The sequence below is a fragment of the Lacerta agilis genome, chromosome 3 (genome assembly GCF_009819535.1).
Source record: "Lacerta agilis isolate rLacAgi1 chromosome 3, rLacAgi1.pri, whole genome shotgun sequence".
NCBI lineage: Eukaryota > Metazoa > Chordata > Lepidosauria > Squamata > Lacertidae > Lacerta > Lacerta agilis.
Window position 1 is genome coordinate 99,680,692 of NC_046314.1, and position 24,405 is coordinate 99,705,096.

Consider the following 24,405-nt stretch of genomic DNA (forward strand, 5'->3'; position numbering starts at 1 on the left):
GTTTGGGTGGCCATCTGCCAGGGACGCTTTAACTGAGATTCCTGCATTGCAGGGGGTTGGGATAGATGGCCCTTGGGTCCCTTCCAACTCTTAAGTTTCTATGGTCAACCATTCCCTTTCCCACAGCTGCCACTCCTGCATTTTCCCTGTGCCTCTGAGGCGGCAGCCAAATGGATACCAAATGGCACCTGCTTGTGGGAGGCAGATTTGGCCCAGGGTCTGCCAGTTGCCGACTCCTTATAGAGCCGAGCTGGACTGAGCACTGTAGGGAGCATAACACATGTTAAACAACAGCAGCAGCTAAGCTTCTGTCGTTGTATTACTAAACATTTAGTGCCCATGAGATCAGAAGTTTTTTTACTCACATTCTCCAAAGCCTGCTTAATTCCGCTATAGCGCGGATTCAACCGCTGGGGCTGGTGGTTTAGTCTTCTCAAGGAGCTTGGCTGAGCTTTTAAAGCTTCATTGATTTCGACGTGGCGCTGAGACTGAGCCTTTGATACTTGATTCCTTTTGCTGTGCTTAAAAATAAATTAAGTTTTATCTTCACAGTCAGAGTTCACCTCTGACACTGACCATCATGTACATTTAAATTCCTCTGCATTAAACAGCTGAAATGCTGGAGTCTAGATTAATGGAGGATCCTTTGGCTGCAGCGACTTGTAGCAATGTACTGGGCTAAAGGGCTGTGAAATGGAAGGAAAGGAGAGGTTTTTGCAGTTGATGGGGATTACTATGCTCTGCCCGATCCATTTGCTGCCTCCCCAGTGATCTGAATGGTACTAAGAGTGACTGGATGCCATGCAAAAGAAGGAAGACACTCGTGTGCCAAGCAATAGTTGAATTAGGCCACATCCGCACCATGCATTTGAAGCACTATGATTGCACTTTAAATAGTCATGGCTTCCCCAAAATAAATATTGTGAGTTATAATAATAATGATAATAGCTCACAAAATTATTTGGCTTATTATTATTACATCATCATTATTATTATTATTATTATTATTATTATTATTATTATTATTATTCCCTGCCCATCTGGTTGGATTTCCCCAGCCATACTGGGCAGCTTACAGCATATATTAAAACACAGCAAAACATCAAGCATTAAAAACTTCCCGATACAGGGCTGCCTTCAGATGTCTTCTAAAAGTTGTGTAGGGAGGGCGTTCCACAGGGAAGGTGCCACTACTGAGAAGGCCCTCTGCCTGGTTCCCTGTAACTTCGCTTCTTGCAGTAAGAGAACTGCCAGAAGACTCCCGGAGGAAGACCTCAGCGTTTAAGCCTTCAAAGGTCAGCAGCAATAATTTGAATTGTGCTCGGAAACGTACTGTAGTTTGTTAAGGGTGCTGAAAGTAGCTAGGAGACCCATGTTCCCCTCACAGAACTACAAACCCCAGAGCTCCCTGTGAAGAGGGTCTGATTGTTACACGGCTGTATAGCCCTGTATAGGGAAGGGTCTTTAAATGTTTAACGTTTTATTACGTCTTTATATATGTTGGAAGCCTCCCAGAGTGGCTGGGGCAACCCAGTCAGATGGGCAGGGTATAAATAATAATAAATGTTGTTGTTGTTGTTGTTGTTGTTGTTGTTGTTGTTGTTGTTGTTGAATAGGGCGCCCCTATTTCCATCAGAGAAATGTTGGAGGGTGTGACTTATGTCTGCCTTCTGTTTGTCAGCTCAGGAACGCCATAGTAGCTAGAGAAGCAAGCTGCATGGTTGGATTCTCAACTCTAGAATACCTCCCCCCCTTATCTTGATGGTTGTCACAGATAGCTGGCTTTATGCTGTTAAGATCCGGAGCTATAGAACTCATTGCAGTCATTGGGACTTGAATCTGCTTCATTTTGGCAGCGTACTTAACAAGGAAGTGATATTTGTATTGCCACGCACTTGGCATACTGGGGCATTTGTTGGTAACCTCACACCTACTGGGCTTATTCCTTGCCTCCTCTGACCAGCAGCTGCTCCAAATGCCAGCCTCCCCCTTATGAGCTGGCTTACTCAGTGATTGGCATATCCAGTGGCTCCCTCCCCAGGGCCAGGGATCCAAACAAGCCCAAGATGGAGGCTGGCTGTGCTCCTATGCCTTCACACATCCGGCTGTGCTGCAATGATCCAAGCAGCCATGTGGCTTCCTAGTCCATTAAAGCACTGCTGATGCAGGTAAGCCTACATGAGCACAAGGAGGAGGAGGTTGGCATCTACAGCAATGCCACCACCACAGGGCTCCATGAGTGGCTAGTGCTAGGGCCGTCTGATCTGCGTCAGGGGTCCCAAAGGACAGCCTGCTCAGATGTTAGGGACTGGCCAGAAAAAGAGGAGTGGTGGGAGGCACCAGCTAGGGAACCCCCAAGGGAAACACCAGAGGAGGAAGGATCAGAGCCGGGGGATTGGTGGTGGGACACCGAAGGGAAGTCTGAGGGAGAGGATTGGGAGGAAGGCCTGGATGCTGAAGGGGCAACAGGGTTTGGTGAGCAGGAGGAACCTGTGACAGGGAGCAGTTTAGACTTCAAGGCTGAAGCAGAGGAGGGGGACAGAGACTGCTGAAGAATCCAGGGAGTCTCCCTCTCCTGCTACAACAAGCTCCCCTCCCTGCTGGTCTCCCAAGAATGTGCAGGATAATAAGGATGAGGGCAGAGCACAGGCCAGAGGTGGCCAGATGCAGTTTGAGACTGCTTGGGAAACATCTGGGACAGGAGAGCCTTAGAAAGGGTTGAAGGCAGGGACCTTCAGTCCTGGCAATTGCTCCATACGGGCAAGACCAGCTGGGAAGTGCTGCTGAGTTGTATGCCGTTTCCTTGAATAAATGGTTAATTTCACGGACGACAGAACTCTGCATCTTTTGTGCCGACCTGCGTCTGACTCCAGCCCTTGGAGCCCCCTGAGATACGGATCCAGACCTGCACACTGCAGAGTGGACCTCATTTTCCCGCCGGTATATATCTGGTTGCATGGTGCTGTTCCTGTATGGCAAAAACAGCCATGTCTATTTTGGTGACAGCTGCAGTGCTTTCGAAACCAAGGCAAGGAGCAAAACAAAGGCAGAAATCAATGTTTGACAAACCATAAAAGGACAAAATTGATCCTGGGAGAAATAACTGTTTTTCAAGGTTTCAGGTGGGAGTTGTGGAAAGTGAAGTATAGAGTTAAACACACAGTAAGAAAATAAAAGAAAAGGGGGGGAGCAACTTATTGAAAAGTGTGTGAGCTTAAGTCCTTATCGGCAGCATCAGGTAGATGCTGATGATGATTCCCAGCTGGAATCAAGATTGAGAGAAAGGACACACAGGCCAATTATACTTTTAACAGGCCCAAAAAGCAAAGCAACCTTCCCCAACCTGGCTGTACCCTTCAGATGTTGTTGGACTACAACTTCCATCAGCTCCAGCCAGCACTGACCACTGGCCATGCTGGCTGGGGCAGGTGCAAGTTGTAGTCCAACAAAGGTATGGAGGAGACCAGGCTGGGGAACGCAACTCAAGATCGAAGCAGGCCCCTCAGGCACAGGGCAGGAGTGGTTGACCATCCCACAAGTTTCTCTAATTGGTTTAATATCTTAGGTGTGTTGCTGCTCCGGCCAACCACACACAGTCCTTTATAGTTTGCAGGCTCTGTGCAGAGCTGTTTGTTTGTTTGTTTGTTTGTTTGTTGTTACATTTTTAAAGAGCAAATTGAAGGGATACTAAATAATACACCCCAATTCAAGACTCTTCGGGGAATCCGGAAAGGAGATGTCCCCAATTAAATCCCATTATGCTTGTCGCCTTTTATCAGCTAGGTAGCACCTGAACAAACAGGAAGAGACTGCTAGATCAAAGAAGGGTTGTTAAGAATTCTTCTGACTTCTCATATATATACTACAAGGAGCAGAACATGGCTGTGTAATCCTGTGTCTAAGGAGACATGTCACACTTCCTTGATGATGCTTTTCCAGGGACTAACTTAAGACATTTTCAGTTCAAATGCACCTGCACAACATAAAGTGGTTGCTTGGCCAGTGGCGGGGATGGGGAATCCAGATATTGTTGGTTTCCAGCTCCCATCAGCCTCTGCCAGCATGGTCAGTAGTCAGGGACTGTCAAAACTGTTGTGCAATGACATCTGGAGAACCACAGGTTACCCATCTCTGGTCTGTGGGGTGCCAACCAATTGTTTTTGTTCTATTGTTCTGACTAGTCGCGAGCTCTAATTGTTTTCCACTGAACTTTTCGTATATTGCGATCTTATCTACTGAAAAGCAGGGTGGAATTGATTTACCGGTAAATCAAACTGATTTAAATCACGATTTAAATCACTAGGCAGTAAGGCTCAGGGTGGATTTAAATAAAAAGATCTGATTTAAATAAAAAAATCTGATTTAAATAAAAAAATCCGATTTAAATAAAAAAATCTGATTTATTTTTTTAAAAAAAATGGATTTTTTTTATTTAAATGCACCCTGAGCCTTACTGACTAGTGATTTAAATTGTGATTTAAATCATGATTTAAATCAGTTTAATTTAAATCAAATCCACCCTGTTGAAAAGCCCATGTTATTATAAGTTGGGAACCAGGGGTGCAAGTTTTTAAAATGCCTGCTGCTTCTGAGTGAAAATGATGGTCTTGCTGCCTCATACAGCACAGAAGAGAAAATGCAAAAAAAACCCCAAAAAAACCCAACACCACCACCATCAAGTTCCTTCTTTAATGGGGTGTGCCATGCTGGTGTTTTAGAAACCAATGGAGTATCTCAGTGAATTAGTCACACATTGGGTGTCAATGCTTGGCAACCCCTACTGCAAAATGTGGGGTTTGCCATTCAGTTTCCCACAATGTCCTCCCAGGAAATTTAAACAGAGGCTACCAGCTCCCCATTTGGGACCACTCTTTGGGCAGACATCACCAGTGGGCCCTGCCAAAGCATTGTGGTCCACTGCTGATTCCCATGGATGCGTTGCAACCATGCCGTGTCATTAATGTACACTTCAATGGCACAATGTGGTTGTATCCCCTCCAGCATTTCACGGGTGAAAATATGTACCTTCTGTGTTCTTGCTCAAGTCCACTGCTTGAGCTTCTTCATAATTCCCCCCCCCCCCCAAAAAAAAAACCTGAAGATGAATATGGAAATTGTGGTTGTACATTTTGATCCTAGTTTGATAACTAACAATTGTGTGCACAAAGCAGTTTCCAGTATTTGGACAAAACAGGAACCTGTGGCTTGATGCAAACCACAGCCAGAAGTTTTGTGCGCCAAGGATAGAGGAAGAGGAAGGTGTGCAGCTCATGCGCTTTTGTCATTGCATCTGAACCAGGCCGCCGTTTATATGTGAATAACACAGTATTCTGAGATTCAGTAATGGTTGAGGTCTGTGTATTTAGGTTGAACTTCCGATGCAGTGCCAGAGGAGAGGAGCCAGCGATTCCGACAGGGCATTCATCTCATTTCTTTGCTTTCCATGGGACCTAGTCAAGGCAACATTTTGGTGAATTGTTTCATAAAAAGGTGACATGAGAGAGGCTTGTTGGATCAAGCCAATGGTCCATCTAGTTCCGGCATCCATTTTTCACGGGGGCTGCCCAGATGCCTGTGAGAAACCGTCACAAGAACACTCTCCCCTCCTGTGGTTTCCAGAAACTGGTATTCGAAAACATCACCGTTTCTGAGCACAGCCACCATCGCTTTCTATTGCAGCTTGGCTTTTTAATGATGGCAACTTGCCAGAAGTCAGTGACAATCTATTTGTAGTAACAAACAGTTGAAATATAATACTAGCTTCTTTGTGGAAAGGTGTTTATATATCTAAATATATATAGATCTAGTTACAGGTAGGTGGCCGTGTTGGTCTGCCGTAATTAAAACAAAATAAAGAAACTGGAAGGATTTTTTAAATTTTGTTTTAAATACATACAGTCTTTATTGGTGTTAGCTTGCCTTCAATAGAGACAATTTATGCTACCCGAGTTAGGAAGAGAGCAGAGAGAATTGTAGCAGATCCTTTACATCCCGGTCATCATCTGCTCGATTTACTTCCATCTGGGTGGGGTTTCTTTCCTTCTTTGTATTGTGAGAGGAACAGTGTCTGTATGTTTACATTGCAATGTAGCCGAAACAAATTCCAAGTATGTTGGAAAATGTACTTGGCCAATAATAAATTATTCCTATAATAATTATTCCTATTCCTAAAAAATATTCTAGCAATAGCCATGGATGCACAAACCAGTACAATATATATTTTATTTTTCCTCTACCAGAAAGGAACTTTAAATCCTTTTTTTTTTTGCATTTTAAGCATTGAATTATTTTATCTTATTCTTTATTCTGTGAGCCACCTAGAGAATGTACATTGATGAGCAGCCATACAAATCCAGTAAATAAACAAATGCTGCTCTTGAAAAGTATATTATTATTTGAAGAAAGGTTCAAAGTAACTTTTCTCCCACGCACCTTTGATTGATTCCTCCACAGAGCTTTCACATACTTTTGTGTAAAAGTCAACCCTCGGTGAATGCTGTTGGGAAATTGGCTTTTAAGGTCTCCTTACCTTAATAATTAAAAAGAAAAACATGTGATACTGTTTTAATTGCCAGGCTAGAGTGACCCCCAGTGGTGTGCAAGAATAATTTCGATGGCTGACCTGGAGGGAGATGAATCACTCACGTGGGCCTGAAGTAACACTTGTACAATTTGATTCCAGTATGAATAGTTCGCTATAAATAATCGTATATTTTGTGTTTGCCCATGAGGCTCATTTGTTTGCATAAGTAGAGTTAGGAACACATTTTTAGCAACACTTTTTCAAAAAAAAAAAAAAAAGTGTGCAAAACTGCCTGATCTGAACTGTTGGGGGGCAATGTAGTTTTTTTGACATTGACAGGCTTTTACCATGTTAGAATTATTTCATATTCTCCAGCTGTAGCATTGGGAAAGGTGTACGACAAGGCTGTGTATTGTCTCCCTGCTTATTTAACTTATATGCAGAATTCATAATGCGAAAGGCTGGACTGGATGAATCCCAAACCGGAATTAAGATTGCCGGAAGAAATATCAACAACCTCAGATATGCTGATGACACAACTTTGATGGCAGAAAGTGAGGAGGAATTAAAGAACCTTTTAATGAGGGTGAAAGAGGAGAGCGCAAAATATGGTCTGAAGCTCAACATAAAAAAAAACTAAGATCATGGCCACTGGTCCCATCGCCTCCTAGCAAATAGAAGGGGAAGAAATGGAGGCAGTGAGAGATTTCACTTTCTTGGGTTCCATGATCACTGCAGATGGTGACAGCAGTCACGAAATTAAAAGACGCCTGCTTCTTGGGAGAAAAGTGATGACAAACCTAGACAGCATCTTAAAAAGCAGACGCATCACCTTGCCGACAAAGGTCCGTATAGTTAAAGCTATTGTTTTCCCAATAGTGATGTATGGAAGTGAGAGCTGGACCATAAAGAACACTGATCGCCGAAGAATTGATGCTTTTGAATTATGGTGCTGGAGGAGACTCTTGAGAGTCCCATGGACTGCAAGAAGATCAAACCTATTCATTCTGAAGGAAATCAGCCCTGAGTGCTCACTGGAAGGACTGATCCTGAAGCTGAGGCTCCAATACTTTGGCCACCTCATGAGAAGAGAAGACTCCCTAGAAAAGACCCTGATGTTGGGAAAGATGGAAGGCACAAGGAGAAGGGGACGACAGAGGACAAGATGGTTGGACAGTGTTCTCAAAGCTACCAACATGAGTCTGACTAAACTGCGGGAGGCAGTTCAAAACCACATCGAAGTGCAAGTAGATAAATAAGTACCGCTCTGGCGGGAAGGTAAATGGCGTTTCCGTGTGCTGCTCTGGTTCACCAGAAGTGGCTTAGTCATGCTGGCCACATGACCTAGAAGCTGTACGCCAGCTCCCTTGGCCAGTAAAGCGAGGTGAGCGCCGCAACCCCAGAGTCGTCTGCAACTGGACCTAACGGTCAGAGGTCCCTTTACCTTTACCTTTTACCTATTTGATAATAATCAAAGACTCCAAATGACATGTCCCTCCTTGGATGGTTGCACATTTTTTTTCACGCAGAATGGCTTAGATACTGCTAGCATACTCACAAGGAGCCAGGCCAAAACACAGTTTGTCAAGCACCCATTACTTTTCTGTTGGTAGCTTTACCTTTAGGGTGCAATCCAACCCAAACCTGGCACCTGCAACTCACATTGCTTTCAGTGGGAGAGATTTTGAGCACTTGATCAAACCTCTCCCTTTGGCAGGGTGGATAAAAATCAATGATTTTTAAAGGATTTTTTTTAAAAAAAAATTAAATCATATATATATATATGTGTGTGTGTGTGTGTGTGTGTGTATGTATATGTATATATATATATATATATATATATATATATATATATATATATAATCAGATTTTTAAAATAAAATGCTTTTTTAGGAAATACCTTTCTAAATATAGTTTTCTATTTAAGTTACATTATAGTCCAAAGGCTATTCATCAAAGAAATAAGGGTTTGTTTTAAGTTTTTCATGTGTGCTGAAACTCAAGTCTGTTTAAAAAATAAAAATAAAAATTGTTTAACCACATCAGTTAACAAACATGGATAAATATGCTATAATGTTATCATTTTAGTTAAATAAATTGTTTAAATTGTTATTAAGGAAATGATTGTTTTTATCCTTCCGGTAAAGTACAGCAGAAAAGTTGTCCAAATATAAACAATAATTTCATAATTACCTGTCTTTGTATTTCTAATAGTATAACTGTAAAAACTACTCTGAAAATTTATAATTCCAAAAATGAAACCTTCATCTGGTAGTAAATATTAAGATTATACCAGCAAGAATGAGTCTTTCTGGGGGGGAAATTAAATCAAGTCTTACTGACTAGTGATTTAAATCGTGATTTAAATCATGATTTAAATTGATTTGACTTAAATCAAATCCACCCTGCCCTTTGGTACAAATGGAACTTCAAATTGCTTGATTGGCCATGACCATTCCTTATGTGTTACATACTTGAGATATACTTTTTATTTCTCCCAGTCTTTGAACTGTTAGGCAGCTAGAAATGAGCTGTAGTTCCCAAGAAAGTTGTTTGTATGGTATTTTCATTGACCCCGTCCTTTATGAACCTCTCTATTAAAATTAAGCAAGAAAGGTGAAAACTCATGTTTTCACACTGGAAAGGCCAGAATTAAATGTGACAAAAGGTTGCTGGTTGCTTTTTGTCTCGGAAACTTACATGTACCAGTCAAAGCCTCTCTTAGTAGCTGAGATATCTAGCATTGGCTTAACATGCACACATGAATGGGGGGCGGGGGGACCTTCAACACATTTAATCTGTAGTCTCCAAGCAAAACTCTCCCCCCCCCCCTTTGGCGACTGATAATTAGCTGGCTAAACTTCTCGTTCTAAATCCCCTCATTTGTGCTTAGCTAGTTTATCTAGATTTCAGCTAATGCATTTTGGCACTTCTCTGCTGGATCAAACCTTGTCATTAAATTTCTTCCTAAATTCCATTGGGCATGTACAATAAATTAAGTTAAGTAATGATTTCTCATTACTTGATTGATTTTGCTGTGCTAAAAGCGACTATTTTAGAGTTCCAGGAAGCTGAAGTTGGGAGAGAAAAAAATATATATTCATGTGCATTTCTGAGGTTATTTAATATAAAAACGACACCACACCTATTTCCAAGGCTGACTTTTAAAAACCCTGGGAACGCAGATGGAGGAGATCATAATTTATCTCTATCGGAACATTTTGAAGCTTCTTCCAGCTACTCAGCCACTAATCCATCTATCTCAATATTGTCCAAGAGCAGCTGCCACCCTCCGGGGTCCCAGGAAGTGAGAGAAGAGCTTGTGTGGCACAATGCTTAGACTGTTGGACTCGGACCTGGGAGACCAGGGTTCTTAGTCCTTTTCCTCAGCCACATGGAGTGACCTTGGACCAGTCACTGTCTGTCAGCCTAACCTACCTCACAGGGTTGTTGTGAGGATGAGATGGGGAGAACCATGCGTTCCAGCTGGAGCTCCAAACAGGAAAAGTTGGGATTGATTTTCCAACAAGGGGTTGCTGGAAGATGAACTTGGAGTCCTTGTGTGCTCTAGCACTGAGTTAGCACTTCAAAGTGGGCTGCAGTTGTTGTTTTTTAATCTATATCTATATCTATATGTGGTTAAACCACAGAGCCTAGGGCTTGCTGATCAGAAGGTCGGCGGTTCAGATCCCCATGATGGGGTGAGCTCCTGTTGCTCGGTCCCAGCTCCTGCCCACCTAGCAGTTCGAAAACACATCAAAGTGCAAGTAGATAAATAGGTACCGCTCCGGCAGGAAGGTAAACGCCGTTTCCGTGCGCTGCTCCGCTTCGCCAGAAGCGGCTTTGTCATGCTGGCCATATGACCCAGAAGCTGTACACTGGCTCCCTTAGCCAGTAAAGCGAGATGAGCGCCGCAACCCCAGAGTCGTACATAACTGGACATAATGGTCAGGGGTCCCTTTACCTTTTATCTATCTATCTATCTATCATCTATTTATTTATTTTGCATACTGACCTTCATCCATAGATCTCAGAGCGGTTCACAACATAAGAATGCAAGATTTTTAGAAAACCACAAAATACATAATAAAAAGCAAGAACAAAGATTAATATAACCCCCACCTCCCTGTGGGAATGGGGGCATCCAAAATCCTATGCAGAGGGTTCATTTGGTGATGTTATCCGCCTGAGACAGTTTTTGTTTTCATTTGGTCCAGTTATCAGCTGTTGCGTGCGTTTTAACTGTTAGAGCAGCAAGTGCGCTGCGTTATGCTGCGGCTTGCCTCAGAGCCGGTCTGTAAATATTAGTCGGTCTCAGACACAAATTCATGTAAATATGTTTCAGTAACGTAAATATTACCTGCCTGTCTTGTGCATTCAATCCGACAAGAGCAAGCACACCAAGTAAAACTCATCTCTTGCTTTTAAACTACTAAAAGAAAGAGTCTTGAGTAGTTTCCCCCCGTTGCGCTATAGTGCAAGAGTCTCCCTGCAGATGGCAATAAGGTGGTAATGTCGGGGAAACGTCACAGAACAACGAATAAAGCAAAATGATGTGTGGATGGCCTGTTGTAAACCCACCACTGATGCGCTGTTATTAAACCAATGACATGTTGCAGAATACACACATTTAAAGAAATGCTCGCCTGGAGGGACCAAACACTTCCCTTGCACAATAGTGAGCATGTGCATAGGTGAGCAAGACCCTGACAACTCGTGTGTAGGAGAAACTAACTGTATGAACCATCCCTTAGGGATTATGTTTGCAGGAAAGGGTTCTGCCAAATGTCTGGTATAAAGCAATTGCCCGTAAATTTCTCTGTAATGGAAACAAATGCTGGATGAGTCAGAATCATGTTTCTTGTGTGTGTGTGTTGATATCAATGAGACATGCCTGGAACAATTCTGGGCAAGGAGCCTACTGGGCTGGGCTAGGATCAGCATGCTTGGGATGTGTGAGCAGGCTTGCAGAAATGGACTTGGCCCTTTGCAGGATGAGGCATGCACGGGATATTGAGGACGAAATAAGGGAGAAGACGTTAGCAATTGGACTCTTTCCAATATGGATTCCGGCCTTGATTTTAAGTAGAGAATTATTTGATCGACTTGGTGGGTGACCTTCGCCAGGGAGTACCTATCCCTGGTCCTGCTGGACCTCTCAGGAGATTTCAGTAACATTAGCCATGGTGAATTTCTGGTATGTCTGTCCAGGATGGAAATTTGGGGCATCATCTTTAGAGAACTGCATAATTCAAGCCATCAAGAATTCAAGCTGCCTGCTTTGGGGGCCTCTAGGCTGTAACATGCCATGTTCATGAACTGTAATCAGCAGTGTAGCCGGCCGGGGAGGCAAATGTGAAGGCACCCCCCGGGGGGGCCGGGGGGGCGTTCCGTAGCGCGCGCGCCCTGACGTCACGACACATGCGCAGCCTCCTGGGTGGACTGTGCATGTGTTTACACAGAACACACGGAAGGGGTGCCATGCCAAGTTTTAAGGCTGTAGCGGGTGAACAGCAGCGCTGCTATTCGCCCGCTGCAGCCTTAAAACTCAGCGCGGCGCGGCACCGGTCGGAAGGGGTGCATGCCGATCACACCCGCCATCTTGGGTGGACTGTGCACGTCCACCCAAGATGGCGGGTGCGATCGGCCGGCACCCCTTCCGTGCAGTGCGGCAACTTTTAAGGCTGCAGCGTGCGAACAGCAGCACAGACGCTGTTCTGCTGTTCGTGCGTTGCAGCCTTTTAAAAGTTGCCGCGGCGCCGGCGTCGATCGCAGGGGTGGGGCCTGCCCCCAGAGTGTAACCCCCCCAGGGCGGTACCCGGGGCGGACCGCCCCTGCCCCCTTGCTCCGCCCCTGACTGTAATCATCATCATCTCCCTGCTTTTTTTACCTTCCCTTAGCCTGCTCTTATTATATGATACTTAATTATTTTCATTATTTTATACATAGTGAGTTGTATATAAGTTAATATATACAACATAACATCTGAAGTGGTTGGTTGTTTCCTTGTGAAAGCTTTGTAATCAAAAGCTTATTCATAATTGGTCTTAAGGAGCAAATGAATTTATCTTTATTGTTGTATTCATTGTTTTTCACATGTTCTAGTAATTTTGCAAGCCCTTTGAATTTATAAAGAAAATGTGGTATAATAATAATAATAATAATAATAATAATAATAATAATAATAATGGAATAAGTGTTCCTCTCTGTGGAGTTGAGGCTATTAGTATTATTATTAATATTAATATTACTTAAACGCTATTTGATTTAAAAAAAATACAGTGGCTATGTAACTTAAAGTCCTCCTTGTATTTCTCCATGAGCCCTTGATGCCACGCAGCTGCAGAAAACAAGATCTTTTTAGGCCCCACAGCATTTGTAGGCCAAAAAGAGCAGCCTTATTGAGTTTCCAGGCAATTGAATCAGAGTTTGCTTATTTATTTATTTAGCTGATTTCTAAATCAGATATCAGGAGCATATTGTATAATAATAATAATAATAATAAATCCCTATCAGGTCCCCAGCAAGTTGAATTCATTAAGGTCCGTGCCACCGTTATCAGATGTTGCTTCGCAGCCCAGTGAGTGTATCAGGATACGAACCCTCTGGCCTTGTCCCCTTGATGTCCCCCTGACACTGACAGTGGTTGGTTCATATCCTCCCTCCCCCTTGATTCTCCCCCAACCACCCACCCACCCCAAGCCAAAAAGGATGTGGGTGGACACTGAGTGTGTCTCACTCAGTGCAATGTAACGCAGCTGGAAGCCTCAGCACACGGACAGTGTGGCTTCCCTTTGATGGCGGCGTTGCAGCTGGAAGCCGAAAGTTGTGTGTGTGATCTCTCTGCCTGTTGCGGTCCCCCTGCGGCGTTTGGTTTAGCACAATAGCTAAAGGACAAGGAAGAGACCACAGCATCCCAGTTTTCGGGGGAAACGGCAGAAGGAGAAACAGTACGGAAAGAAAGAAAACAAATGGGATCATCGCTGGCCCTTGTATATATCATCCTGCTTGCTCCTTGAGGAAAAAATACGCTGAATGTTTGGCAATTGTAATTAAATACGCCGATGGAACCGCTTGCTTCCTCACCTTGAGAATCAATTTGTATCTGAGGCAGACAGTGTGCTGACACTCCAAACTGCTTCAATTTGCATTAAAAAAAACAACCTGCAGTTTCATTAAGAAACGAGGCGTAATAAGATTTAGTTACTTGCAGCCAATTTCTGTTGGCTGTTGGAAGTGAACATTGGGGCATAGAGCTGGAATCTAGGCTCCATCGACTAGGGTAAGAAGCCACCTTTGTCCCCTTCTGGCTTAGCGACAGTGTCTGAGGAGGGGGTGGCACACCAGTGGTGCCCCCGCCCCGTCCGCGGCTGTGATCTTGCCACTTCCTGGAACTAGATAACCAAGGCATTCCAGAAGCATCCGTGGTTTGGGCCAGAGATAAACTTTGGGGGAGATGGGACAGTTCTCGCCTCATATATTGTAAACCGCCCAATGATCCTTGCATGAAAAGCGTTGTAGAAATTTAATAAATAAAACAAATACGCCAGTCAAGTAGGATGAACCAGGCAAAACTTTGGGGTGGTTTGATGCAGATCTGGAAAGGAAACACCAACAAAAGAGGAATGGATTTTAAAGCTAATGGGCTACGTGGAGCTGGAGAAACCAACAGAAAAAAAAGAAAAGGAACCCAACATGACAGAGTGGAAACCCTTTTTTTGGAATATCAGGAGGGGGGGATAACTGGATGAAATTGCAAGCAGGATTTGAAATATGAGCAGCAGTAGAAGATTGATAATACATATGAAATAGAAGAAAATGTCTTAGGTGAAATGTTTATTAAAGGTAAAGGTACCCCTGACTGTTAGGTCCAGTCATGGACGACTCTGGGGTTGCGCGCTCATCTCATTCTATAGGCCGAAGGAGCCGGCGTTTGTCCGCAGACAGCTTCATGTGGCCAGCATGACTAAGCCGCCTGTGGCAAACCAGAGCAGCACACGGAAAGGGCGTTTACCTTACCGCCAGAGCAGTACCTATTTATCTACTTGCACTTTGACGTGCTTTCGAACTGCTAGGTGGGCAGGAGTTGGGACCGAACAACGGGAGCTCACCCCATCATGGGGATTCGAACCACCGACCTGATCGGCAAGCCCTAGGCTCTGTGGTTTAGACCACAGCACCACCCGCGTCCCTCTGAAATGTTTATTAGAAGCCAGTATTTAAAAGGGGATGGGATTAAGAACAGCATGGAGGAAAATGCAGGAAGTCAAAGTTTAAAGAGAAATGTCTAACAAATTTGGAATCTGAAATATACATGTAAAGATTTTCAACTTTTTTTAATGATTCTGAGGGGTGGGGGAGAGAACTGTGGTGGTTTGCACGGTGTGGAAATCAAACTGCAGCTGTGCATTCTCTTTATTCTTACCTGCTTTCATATCTGAGATGTTCTTTCCCTTCCTCTCTCTTTTGTTCTCTCTAGCACCCAAAGACAATGAGGAACGAGTGTTTAGAGAGCGGATGCGGCCCAGGAAGCGCCAGGGGGCAGTGCGGCGCAGGGTCCACCAGGTTAACGGGCACAAGTTTATGGCCACCTACCTTAGACAACCAACATACTGCTCACACTGCCGAGACTTTATATGGTAAGTATTTTATGAGGTGGCATTAGCGGGCATTAGCTAGCTTAGGGGAAGACCGAATTAGGCCCAGAATGGGTCCCTGTTTGGCCTGCAAGGATTTCCCCCCACAACCAGACCCCACTGCCCTACACCTGGTTTCATGTGTGGCATCAGTTGTGGTGCAGGCAGAGCTGCAGGTGCACAGAAATGATTAGAAGCCTTAAAATGCACTTCTGGTTGTCCCTCATCAAGCAAGGCTTGCTGTCAGCATCAGTCAGTTGATCAGCTGCCCAAAGTTGAACTTGCTGAAAGGTAAAGGTAAAGGACCCCCAGACTGTTAAGTCCAATCAAATTTGACTATGGGGTACAGCGCTCATCTCCACTTTCGGGCCGAGGGATCCAGTGTTTGTCCTCAGACAGCTTTCCAGGTCATGTGGCCAGCATGACTAAACTGCTACTGGCGCAACGGGATACCGTGGCGGAAGCTGGAGCGCACAGAAACGGCGTTTACCTTCCCGCCGCAGCGGGACCTGTTTATCTACATGCACTGGTGTGCTTTCAAACTGCTAGGTTGGCAGGAGCTGGGACTGAGCAATGGGAGCTCACCCTGTTGTGGGGATTCGAACTGCCGACCTTACGATCAGCAACCTCAAGAGGCCCAGTGGTTTAGACCACAGCGCCACCTGTGTCTCTATTTGCTGATATTGCCAAGCAGCCAGTTGGAGCTTACATCAACCCAGTGCTAGGATTGGCTGTGCTACAGGCCTCCCAGTTTGGGGAGCTCCGTATTGCAACTGATCCCTGTCCAAAGCAGGCCAACAGGAAGCGCTGGTGGGGTTGGCATTGACATCAAGCCCTCTAGCAGAGCTTGCTATGAACACAAATCTTCCTTTGCATTCTGAAGGCAGCCTGTTTAGGGAAGCTTTTAATATGTAATGCTGTATTGTTTTTAATATTTGATTGGGAGCCGCCCAGACTTGCTGGGGAAACTCAGTCAGATGGGTGGGGTATAAATTATTATTATTATTATTATTATTATTATTATTATTATTATTATTATTATTAATGGCCTTTAGGATTCAAGCTGGCAAAGCAAAAAAAATAACTGGGGCAATTGGCATCAGTGCCATGCCAGGTAATTCATAGGTTAATGGCCCCAGTTACCACTCAAAATTGCGTATGGATTTGGGTGGAGGGAAGTAAGGATCCAACCCACCCATCAGATCCCTTTCTCCACCTTTGGGCTACCTTGTTATGTTGCATGATAGCATGTGGGTTTCTTCAATTACTGTAAAACCATGGAATCCTTCATTGAAAAGGAGGTAATTATTATTGTGGTTGCTGCTGTGATTTGGTAATATAGAACCAAACACTTTACACTTCCTCAGAGTAATCCCAATGGAATATAATAGAATTTCCTTCTGAGTAGGCATGCATAGGAATGGGTTGTAATATTTTTAAGTCGTTGACTCGTTCAGAGGAGGGATTGGTCAAGTACACTGAATTTTACCCGTCCAAAGATGAGAAGGTTGGTTGTCTGAATCATACCAATGTGTGTGTGTTTGCATACATGGCAGAGAGAGGAGTTTTCAGATCTGAAACACTGAAACAGCAGGAGGTAATGTTCAGCTGGCCCTACATCTATCAATAATGTCTCTTGTGGCAGGGAAAAGCTCCTCAGCCACAGTGTCTCTGTTCTTTGCTGGACTAAAACAGAGGAAGAAGCCTTTCAAACTTTCTTCTTCTTCTTCTTCTTCTTCTTCTTCTTCTTCTTCTTCTTCTTCTTCTTCTTCTTCTTCTTCTTCTTCTTCGTTGCAACCATTTCAGCAGGGCTGGCTAACCTTTGGCCCACAGATGTTGCTGAATTACAGCTGTTATGTAATCCCTGATGGTTGTCCATGCCAGCTGGGGCTTATGGGAACTGGAGTCCAGCAACATCTGGGAGGCCCAAGATTAAGGGCTCAGAGGCCAAGATTCTTGGCCAAGATCTGCAAGACCTTTCAGTGCTTTGGAGCATGTGTGGCTGTGCAGATAACACACAACACCTTCTTTCGTGTGTGTGAGTGAGTGAGTGAGTGTGTGTGTGTGTGTGTGAGAGAGAGAGAGAGAGAGAGAGAGAGAGAGAGAGAGAGAGATAAGAGTGTCAGGGTGGGGGAGGAAATGGTTTCTAAGGAGCCTTAAGAACTATCTATTTTCATTTTTGGCATGGGATTTTTGGCAAAGTATAAGCTTGGTGGCATTTCCAAAAGAATTCCATCTGTAGAGCCAAGAGAGGAATCTCCTTAAATAAATTGGATTGCACCCAGTACTTTCCTCCCTGGTCATTGGTTGTGTCTCTCTCTTGACCATGTCAACGTTGTGATGTGAAAATATACGTCCATTCCCGATTCCTAATTTGCTCTCTGTGTTTGTTTTCATCTCCAGGGGAGTAATAGGAAAGCAAGGGTACCAATGTCAAGGTAAGGAAAATTTGACATACAAATAAAAGATCTGTGGTGTCAGATATAAGGAGCTAGCATCTTTGCATCATTGGTTCTTGGAACAGGATCGGTGATCAGTCGCCATAAAGCAATATAAAAGACAGCAGGATCAAACCATCAGTGAAACAAACAAATAACATTCAGCTCTGGGTTATATCATTAAAACAAATTAAGAGCCCCTGATTACACAAAAGCAACTTAAAAGAAATTGGTCTTTAATGCCTGCTCGTAGGCAAATAGGGATGTGGCTATACAAACCTCAATGAGAAAAGAGTTTCGCAAGTGTGGGGCCACTGCTGAAAAGGCCCTCCCTCTCATAGCCACCAGTTTAATGGACATCAGCGGCAGACACAGGAGCACAGCACTGGGGATACAATGCGGGCAAGTTGACACGAGTGCAGGCCCCAAGCCATTTAGGGCATTCAAGATCAAAAACAAGCGCTTTGCGTTGTGAATTCGCAGGATCTCTTTTGTGTGCTACGAGGGCCCCATGATTCTCTTGATAGCAGCATTGGAACAGCAGGCAATGGGTTGCATTCAGCAGAGTTGTCCCATTTGGGCAAGGACCTCTGCTTGCGCAGCAAAAGTTGCTGTCCCTTTCATCCCCCAGCAAAAAATCCCCCCCCCAAATGTCCCCAGTCTTCTCCAAAGAGTTGGTGGGGGGAAACCTGGAAGAGATTTCGGGGGCAAAAGTGGGGAGGAGAAGGAGGGGAAGTTCCACTAGATGAGAACAAGACAACTGGGTAGGAATGGGAAGCAACCCTCCAGAATTTCCCTTTTTCTTTTTTCATTTTCAGTTACCTCATCCCTTCTGGACAAAATAATAAAACTGCCTTTGTGAAAACTCAAACTTGATACGGTTTCTCTTGTTTACAGTTTGCACTTGCGTAGTCCATAAGCGATGCCATGAGCTTATAATAACGAAATGCGCTGGGTTGAAGAAGCAGGAAGCCCACGATGAGGTAAATATTTATAGAAGAAATGCTCTAGATAAAAGGGAGTTGTGCTGTTTTGTGGGTATATATATATATATATATAAAGTCAGGCCAAGTCACTGTCACCTCCCCTGTTTGTTAAAAGAGAGGGAGAAGGAGATGGATCCCGACTGCACCCTTCTAGTCTCTCTTTAGTTCACCATTTACTTTTTTGCATGACTGAGAACTGCTGTGCACGATTTCCCTGAGAACTATTGTCACTGTTTTTAAAAGAGAGCCAACTCTGAATTCTGAGAATGGAACTGGATACTGGCCACCCGAAGCAGTGGCCCTGTTTGCTCAAGAAATTCTGCCGCCTGAGGCAAAAGACAAGATGGCCGCCCCATTACCACTCCACACACAGAAAACAACTAGACTGGCAGCTGAATCCCATTTCAGTCTGGTGATGTGTCTTTGTCCTCTGCCATCTGTGGTTATGCAAGGTTCCTGTGCACAGCTTCTCATCCGAAGCAGTTTGCATTTCCAGTTTTGAATTGGCAAGGTGAATCTAGACTCAGGGTAGAGCTGACAGTGTGCAGAATCTTTTTCTCTCTCGCCCTCTTGCAAAAAGCAGAGTGCCTCTGCAGTCTGTTCTCTGGGATGCCCCACCCCATATCTCAGTTTTATTTCAGAGAGCCATTGCACTACCATCTTCTCTCCCCCCCCCCCCCGAGCTTACAAGCCACTGTTTGTGCTTTTAAAAGACATGACCTCTTGTGCCAGATGTTAATCTACCAACTTGTGCCATCCTTCTATGCCAGCGGGGATATGGAAGTTCCTGTGTAGATTTACATTCTCTGGCTCCAGACTACAGGAAGCTTTAAAACATTTCTGAATTGGTGCTCTTATTGTTTTAAAGAACTTCTGGATAGGCGCCAGCGATAAGAAGGGCTACTTGTGGGTGGGAATATGCCATGTATCTCCATTTGCAAGTGGAACTTTTTAAAACAACCAGAAGATTATTTATGTAGCACAAGTGATTCATTTAGGGACAATGTTGATGCTGATTTGCAAACAGCGTTCGGTCGGATCCCGATGTTCCTTGAAAGATGACCAGAGGATCCTCACTAAGATTGGCAAGCTGACCCGAACCACTCTGTACTGCTGATATTCTCCTGCAATGTGCATAGGAAGTTGCCTAATACAGTCTCAGACTGCTGTTCCACCTAGCCCAATACTGTCTACTCTGACTAGCAGCATTTCTCTAGGAGTTCAGGAATAGCTCTTTCTCCTTGTCTGCTGCCTGATCCTCTTCACTGGGGACCAAAGATATTCAATAGTCTGGGATTTTCCGCATGTGTTGCATACTCTCTATCGCTGCACAGTTAAAGGTAAAGGTAAAGGGACCCCTGACCATTAGGTCCAGTCGCGGACGACTCTGGGGTTGCGGCGCTCATCTCGCTTTACTGGCTGAGGGAGCTGGCGTACAGCTTCCGGGTCACCCTCCCTTACAATGTACAGCTTACTCCCATTGCAGTACCCTTGATTCACAGAATCAAAGAATTGAAGAGTTGGAAAGAACCACAAGGGTTATCTAGTCCAACCCCCTGCGATGCAGGAATCCTGCCCACAGCTGTCCCTGGGTTGGCTCAAACCATCAACTTTCTGGCTAACAGCTAGACCCACTGACCCACAGAAGTCCACCATTTTGCCTATGCAGGGATTGGCACTCGGGGAAATTGAGTATTGCTCTTCTTACATATGGAAAATGTAGAAATACTTTGGAAGGCCTTCACTGGAAAAGAGTAGATGTACCAGAGTGGTGTTTTTGTGTGTTCTTGTGATTTTCTGCCAGGTGGGCTCCCAGCGCTTCAGTGTCAACATGCCTCACAAGTTCAGCATTCACAATTACAAAGTGCCCACCTTCTGTGACCACTGTGGTTCGTTGCTCTGGGGTCTTCTGAGACAAGGTTTACAATGCAAAGGTAGGTTGCGCTTCCTCCTTCGCGTTTGCGCTTAATAATAAAGCAAATAATAAAATGAAGCCTGTGTTTTGCCTATTATGCAACTCAGCTGTTTTATTACTTGTTCTGGAAATTTATTTGGATGCCTGTATTTCATGAATTTTCCATTTTCTTGTATATTATCATTATTTATGTGTGTATCTGAAGAAGTGTGCATGCACACAAAGGCTCATACCAATAACAAACTTAGTTGGTCTCTAAGGTGCTACTGGAAGGAATTTTTTTTATATCGTTTATGTCTGTTCATCACTTTATACACACACATAAAAAACCTCAAAGTGACTTTAACAGGATAAAATAGGAACAGATAAAATAAACAGAAACCAAGAATAGTTGAAACTTTTCCCAAAATGCTCATCGAACAACGCAGTAATCTACCCTAAGTGCTTTACGTATGCTCCTTAATGTACAAGCCTTTGGTATTCTTTTAGTATTAGGTGTATAAAGATTTGTACAAATAATAAATTGCTTTAAAATGCACTACCTTACCATAGAAATTCCTGGATTCCTCCATTACATTTCACAGAGAGTGGGGTAGCCAGAACCCTGGATTTCCCCCCCCCCCATATGAACTCACACATTTAGTCCTTGAGTGGTTAGCTTCATCGTACTTTGCCATCTCATTTTCGCACCGGGAGCAATTTATCTGCAATAGCAACCTTAAGTGGAGGAGATCAAAACATGTCTGCATCTGAGTTAAAGGCGCCCCCCCCCCATTATTTTTTTAAATATACACACTTGCATGCCTGCAGCAAGCAGAACAAAAACAACCCAGAATAATTCAGAAAGAGAGAACAGGATAAATGCAGTTGGTTGGCAACAGCTGCTGCCAACCCTGTTGGCTTATTCAATTCTTGGCAGATTTGTAGAGATGCCTCCCTGTCTCCTTATGTTCACTTAATTGGATTACTTGGACCCTTTTTTTAACCTTTTAATTTATGATGTTTTGGGAACATGCAGGGTTGTCCTACTGCGGGTGGTCACAGAATTCAAAGTCAGCTCTGAAGTATCTGTGGCTGCTGTTATTAGGACCTGTTTCTGAAACCAGAGGGGTATTGCTTTCCCTTGCTTTTGGTTTGATCTTGCAACATAAGGTATTCAAGGAGCATCCTACTAAGGCAATGTTTCTGAAACACAACAGCTTTATTTAAAAAAATCACAGTGGTGGTGGGAGATAGATAGGAATGTCAGCTTTTTGAAAAGGTTGTCCCATAAGGGGGGGGGGGAAAGTGCCCATATTAGGACATCGTCAGGCCAACAAAAATATCATCAATTTATTTATTTTTGCTAGCTTTCAAGTTCCCCAGAACACTTCATCATAAATTTTATGGTGGATTGTCTCCCACCTGCCTCTAATCAGGAGTGAGTAGCATCTGGTTGTGGGATTTGTGGAGACAGCGGTTCAGCTGTTATGTGTTTCTTCTTCTCAGGAGTTTGGGATACATGAAAACTGCAAGCACCTGAAAGTTCATTTCCCACACCCCCACCTTAAAAACTTACCAGATGCAGCCATGTACAGCTTGACTAACACCAGCAGCCTTTCTATCCCCCCCCCAATCCCCCTTAAGTTTTGTTGTAACACCTAGTCTGGAGAACTCAAACATTTGCACACTGTTTTATGAAGTATACCTATAGCTCTAATATGGACTTCGGACTTTTAGAAAAGTTTCCTTCAGTGATTTAATTCTCATTCCAGTAGCAGTGGGAATGGAAGGACATGGATAGGGAGCCTGTGCCCCTTGCCCCAATAAATTAATAGAATCACAGAATAGCGGTGTTGGAAAAGGGACCCCGCGGGTCATCTAGTCCAACCCCCTGCAGTGCAGGAATCTCAACTAAGTATCCATGACAGATCCAACCTCTGCTTAAAAACCTGCAGTGAAGGGGAGTCCACCACCTTCTGAGGGAGACGGTTCCACTGTTGGACACCTCTTACCTTCGGAAGGTTCTTCCTGATCTTTAGTCAAAACCTCCTCTCCTGTAACTTGGATCATTAGTTCGAATCCTATCCTCTGGAGCATGATAGGATAAACGAGCTTGCTCCCATCTTCTGTGTGACAGCCCTCTAGATATTTGAAGATGGCTACCACGTCTCATGTCGTTGGGCTCCCAACTCCTATCAGCCCTTGCTAGTATAGCTCATGATAAGGGATGATGGGAGTTGTAGCCCAACAATGTCTGGAGGGTTGCAGATCCTTCATCCCTCTGTTATAATGATAATTAAATGGCATCAGTGTGATGAAGCGACTAGACCCTTGAACAACAAACAAAGGACCCAGGTCCAAATGCCTATGGAAGTGCAGTGAATTATTGTTCTTGTGGGGTGGGGGTTGGATTTATATCTCTAAAAGTGTGCAGCACTGAGTTACGCTTACATTTTTGTACACTTTCTTGAGCTTTTTTTTTTCCCTCCACAAGAGGGCACTCGCACATAAGGTATAAGGCTCCAGCAGTCTGTCAACAAATGAGGAGTCTCAATGTTAAGCGGCCCAGTTATTTGCTGCCTCCTTTGATATATTTGCAGCCAGAAATCAATGATGTATTTGGCAGGGGGAGCATGTATATTCGTTTATGATTAATGGCCTTAGCTTGGGTCTGTACAATGAAAGGCCTGACGGCTGATTGGATCCTCCTCTGCCTCTGCCGTTGCTTATTGTGTGCACCTCCTCCCCCAAATAAAGGCTTTTCAGTAGCAAGCAGAGTTATAAGTGGTTTATGAAAAGGCTGGGTTGAGAAATGTGAGAAATGTGGACAGAGATGGAGAGAATGATGAGAACAGAAGGCATAATGGAGTAGAGCTGCAAAGGGAGGGATAGGTTGGCCAAGATTTCAGAGCGGCCTGTGTTGTTTCACAGGGACACTCCGGAGAGTGAACTGTGAGGCGCTTGGAGACAAAGTGGGTTATGCTGAAAATATAATGGCAACAAAATACTTTTCTCCCTCAGACAATTCTGGGCACTGCAGTTTACCCCTCTCAGAGTTACCATTTCCAGCAGCCTTTTATGAAGTACAGTGCTCCTACTTCTTTGAGGGAAAGAATGTGCTTTAATATAGTGAGGTGGCCTTTTAGGGTTAATAAAAATGAAAAAGTGGCCCTCGGAGTGATTTGGGTTGTGCACCACTGTCTCTTGCCTCCTAGACGGTGTAAGGATGTTTCGCTTCGCCCTGTGTTGCTTCATCATTCGCAGACAAGATGGTTGCCTGTCCCTTCGCAGATCATTAATCACATCTTTTCTGTCAGGTTTGAAGGAGAGACCTGGGCGAGCAAGCCCCCAGAGGCATCGCTAGCTGACTGCTGTTGGGAACATACTGCTGGCCTAGATAAACCTTGGCCTAACCTTAAGAAGGCAATTCTCATGTCCCAGGATATGAAACGATCAGTCATGGATCCAGCTCAGCGTTTTCCCCATTGAAATAATTTTCTCGTTTCAGGGAAGGTTGCTGCACTTCAGCACCCTGATTTCCACATGGTAAAGACAGATGTTGATGTTGACGTATCAAAAAATATATATGATCTAATCCAACTTGGGTTTTCTCTTCCTTTCCACACCTGTTTTAAATTGCAGTTTGCAAGATGAATGTACATAGACGCTGTGAAACAAATGTGGCACCCAACTGCGGAGTGGATGCTAGGGGCATAGCCAAAGTACTCGCAGACCTGGGTGTCACTCCGGATAAGATCACTAACAGTGGACAAAGGAGGAAGAAGGTAATCAGTATTGCATATGAACTCATGACTAGTGAACATTTTCTTCTGCATTTTTTGTTACCATCCTCTGTCAATTAATGAGAAAAGTAATTGCATATGAAAATGATCAAAATTTTAATGAGGTATTTTTTTTGTTGCAT

General features: G+C 44.1%; 1 protein-coding gene across 1 annotated transcript in view; it reads left to right on the top strand.

Moving 5' to 3' along the window:
• The window catches only part of LOC117044287 (protein kinase C epsilon type), a 153,680-nt gene that overhangs the window by 41,452 nt on the left and 87,823 nt on the right, over nt 1-24,405 (top strand). The window contains exons 2-6 of the mRNA XM_033144901.1: nt 15,003-15,162; nt 17,563-17,597; nt 18,495-18,580; nt 20,388-20,517; nt 24,123-24,265. Coding sequence (XP_033000792.1) covers nt 15,041-15,162; nt 17,563-17,597; nt 18,495-18,580; nt 20,388-20,517; nt 24,123-24,265 — 516 coding nt within the window. The 5' untranslated portion in view covers nt 15,003-15,040. The remainder of the gene's footprint in view (nt 1-15,002; nt 15,163-17,562; nt 17,598-18,494; nt 18,581-20,387; nt 20,518-24,122; nt 24,266-24,405) is intronic.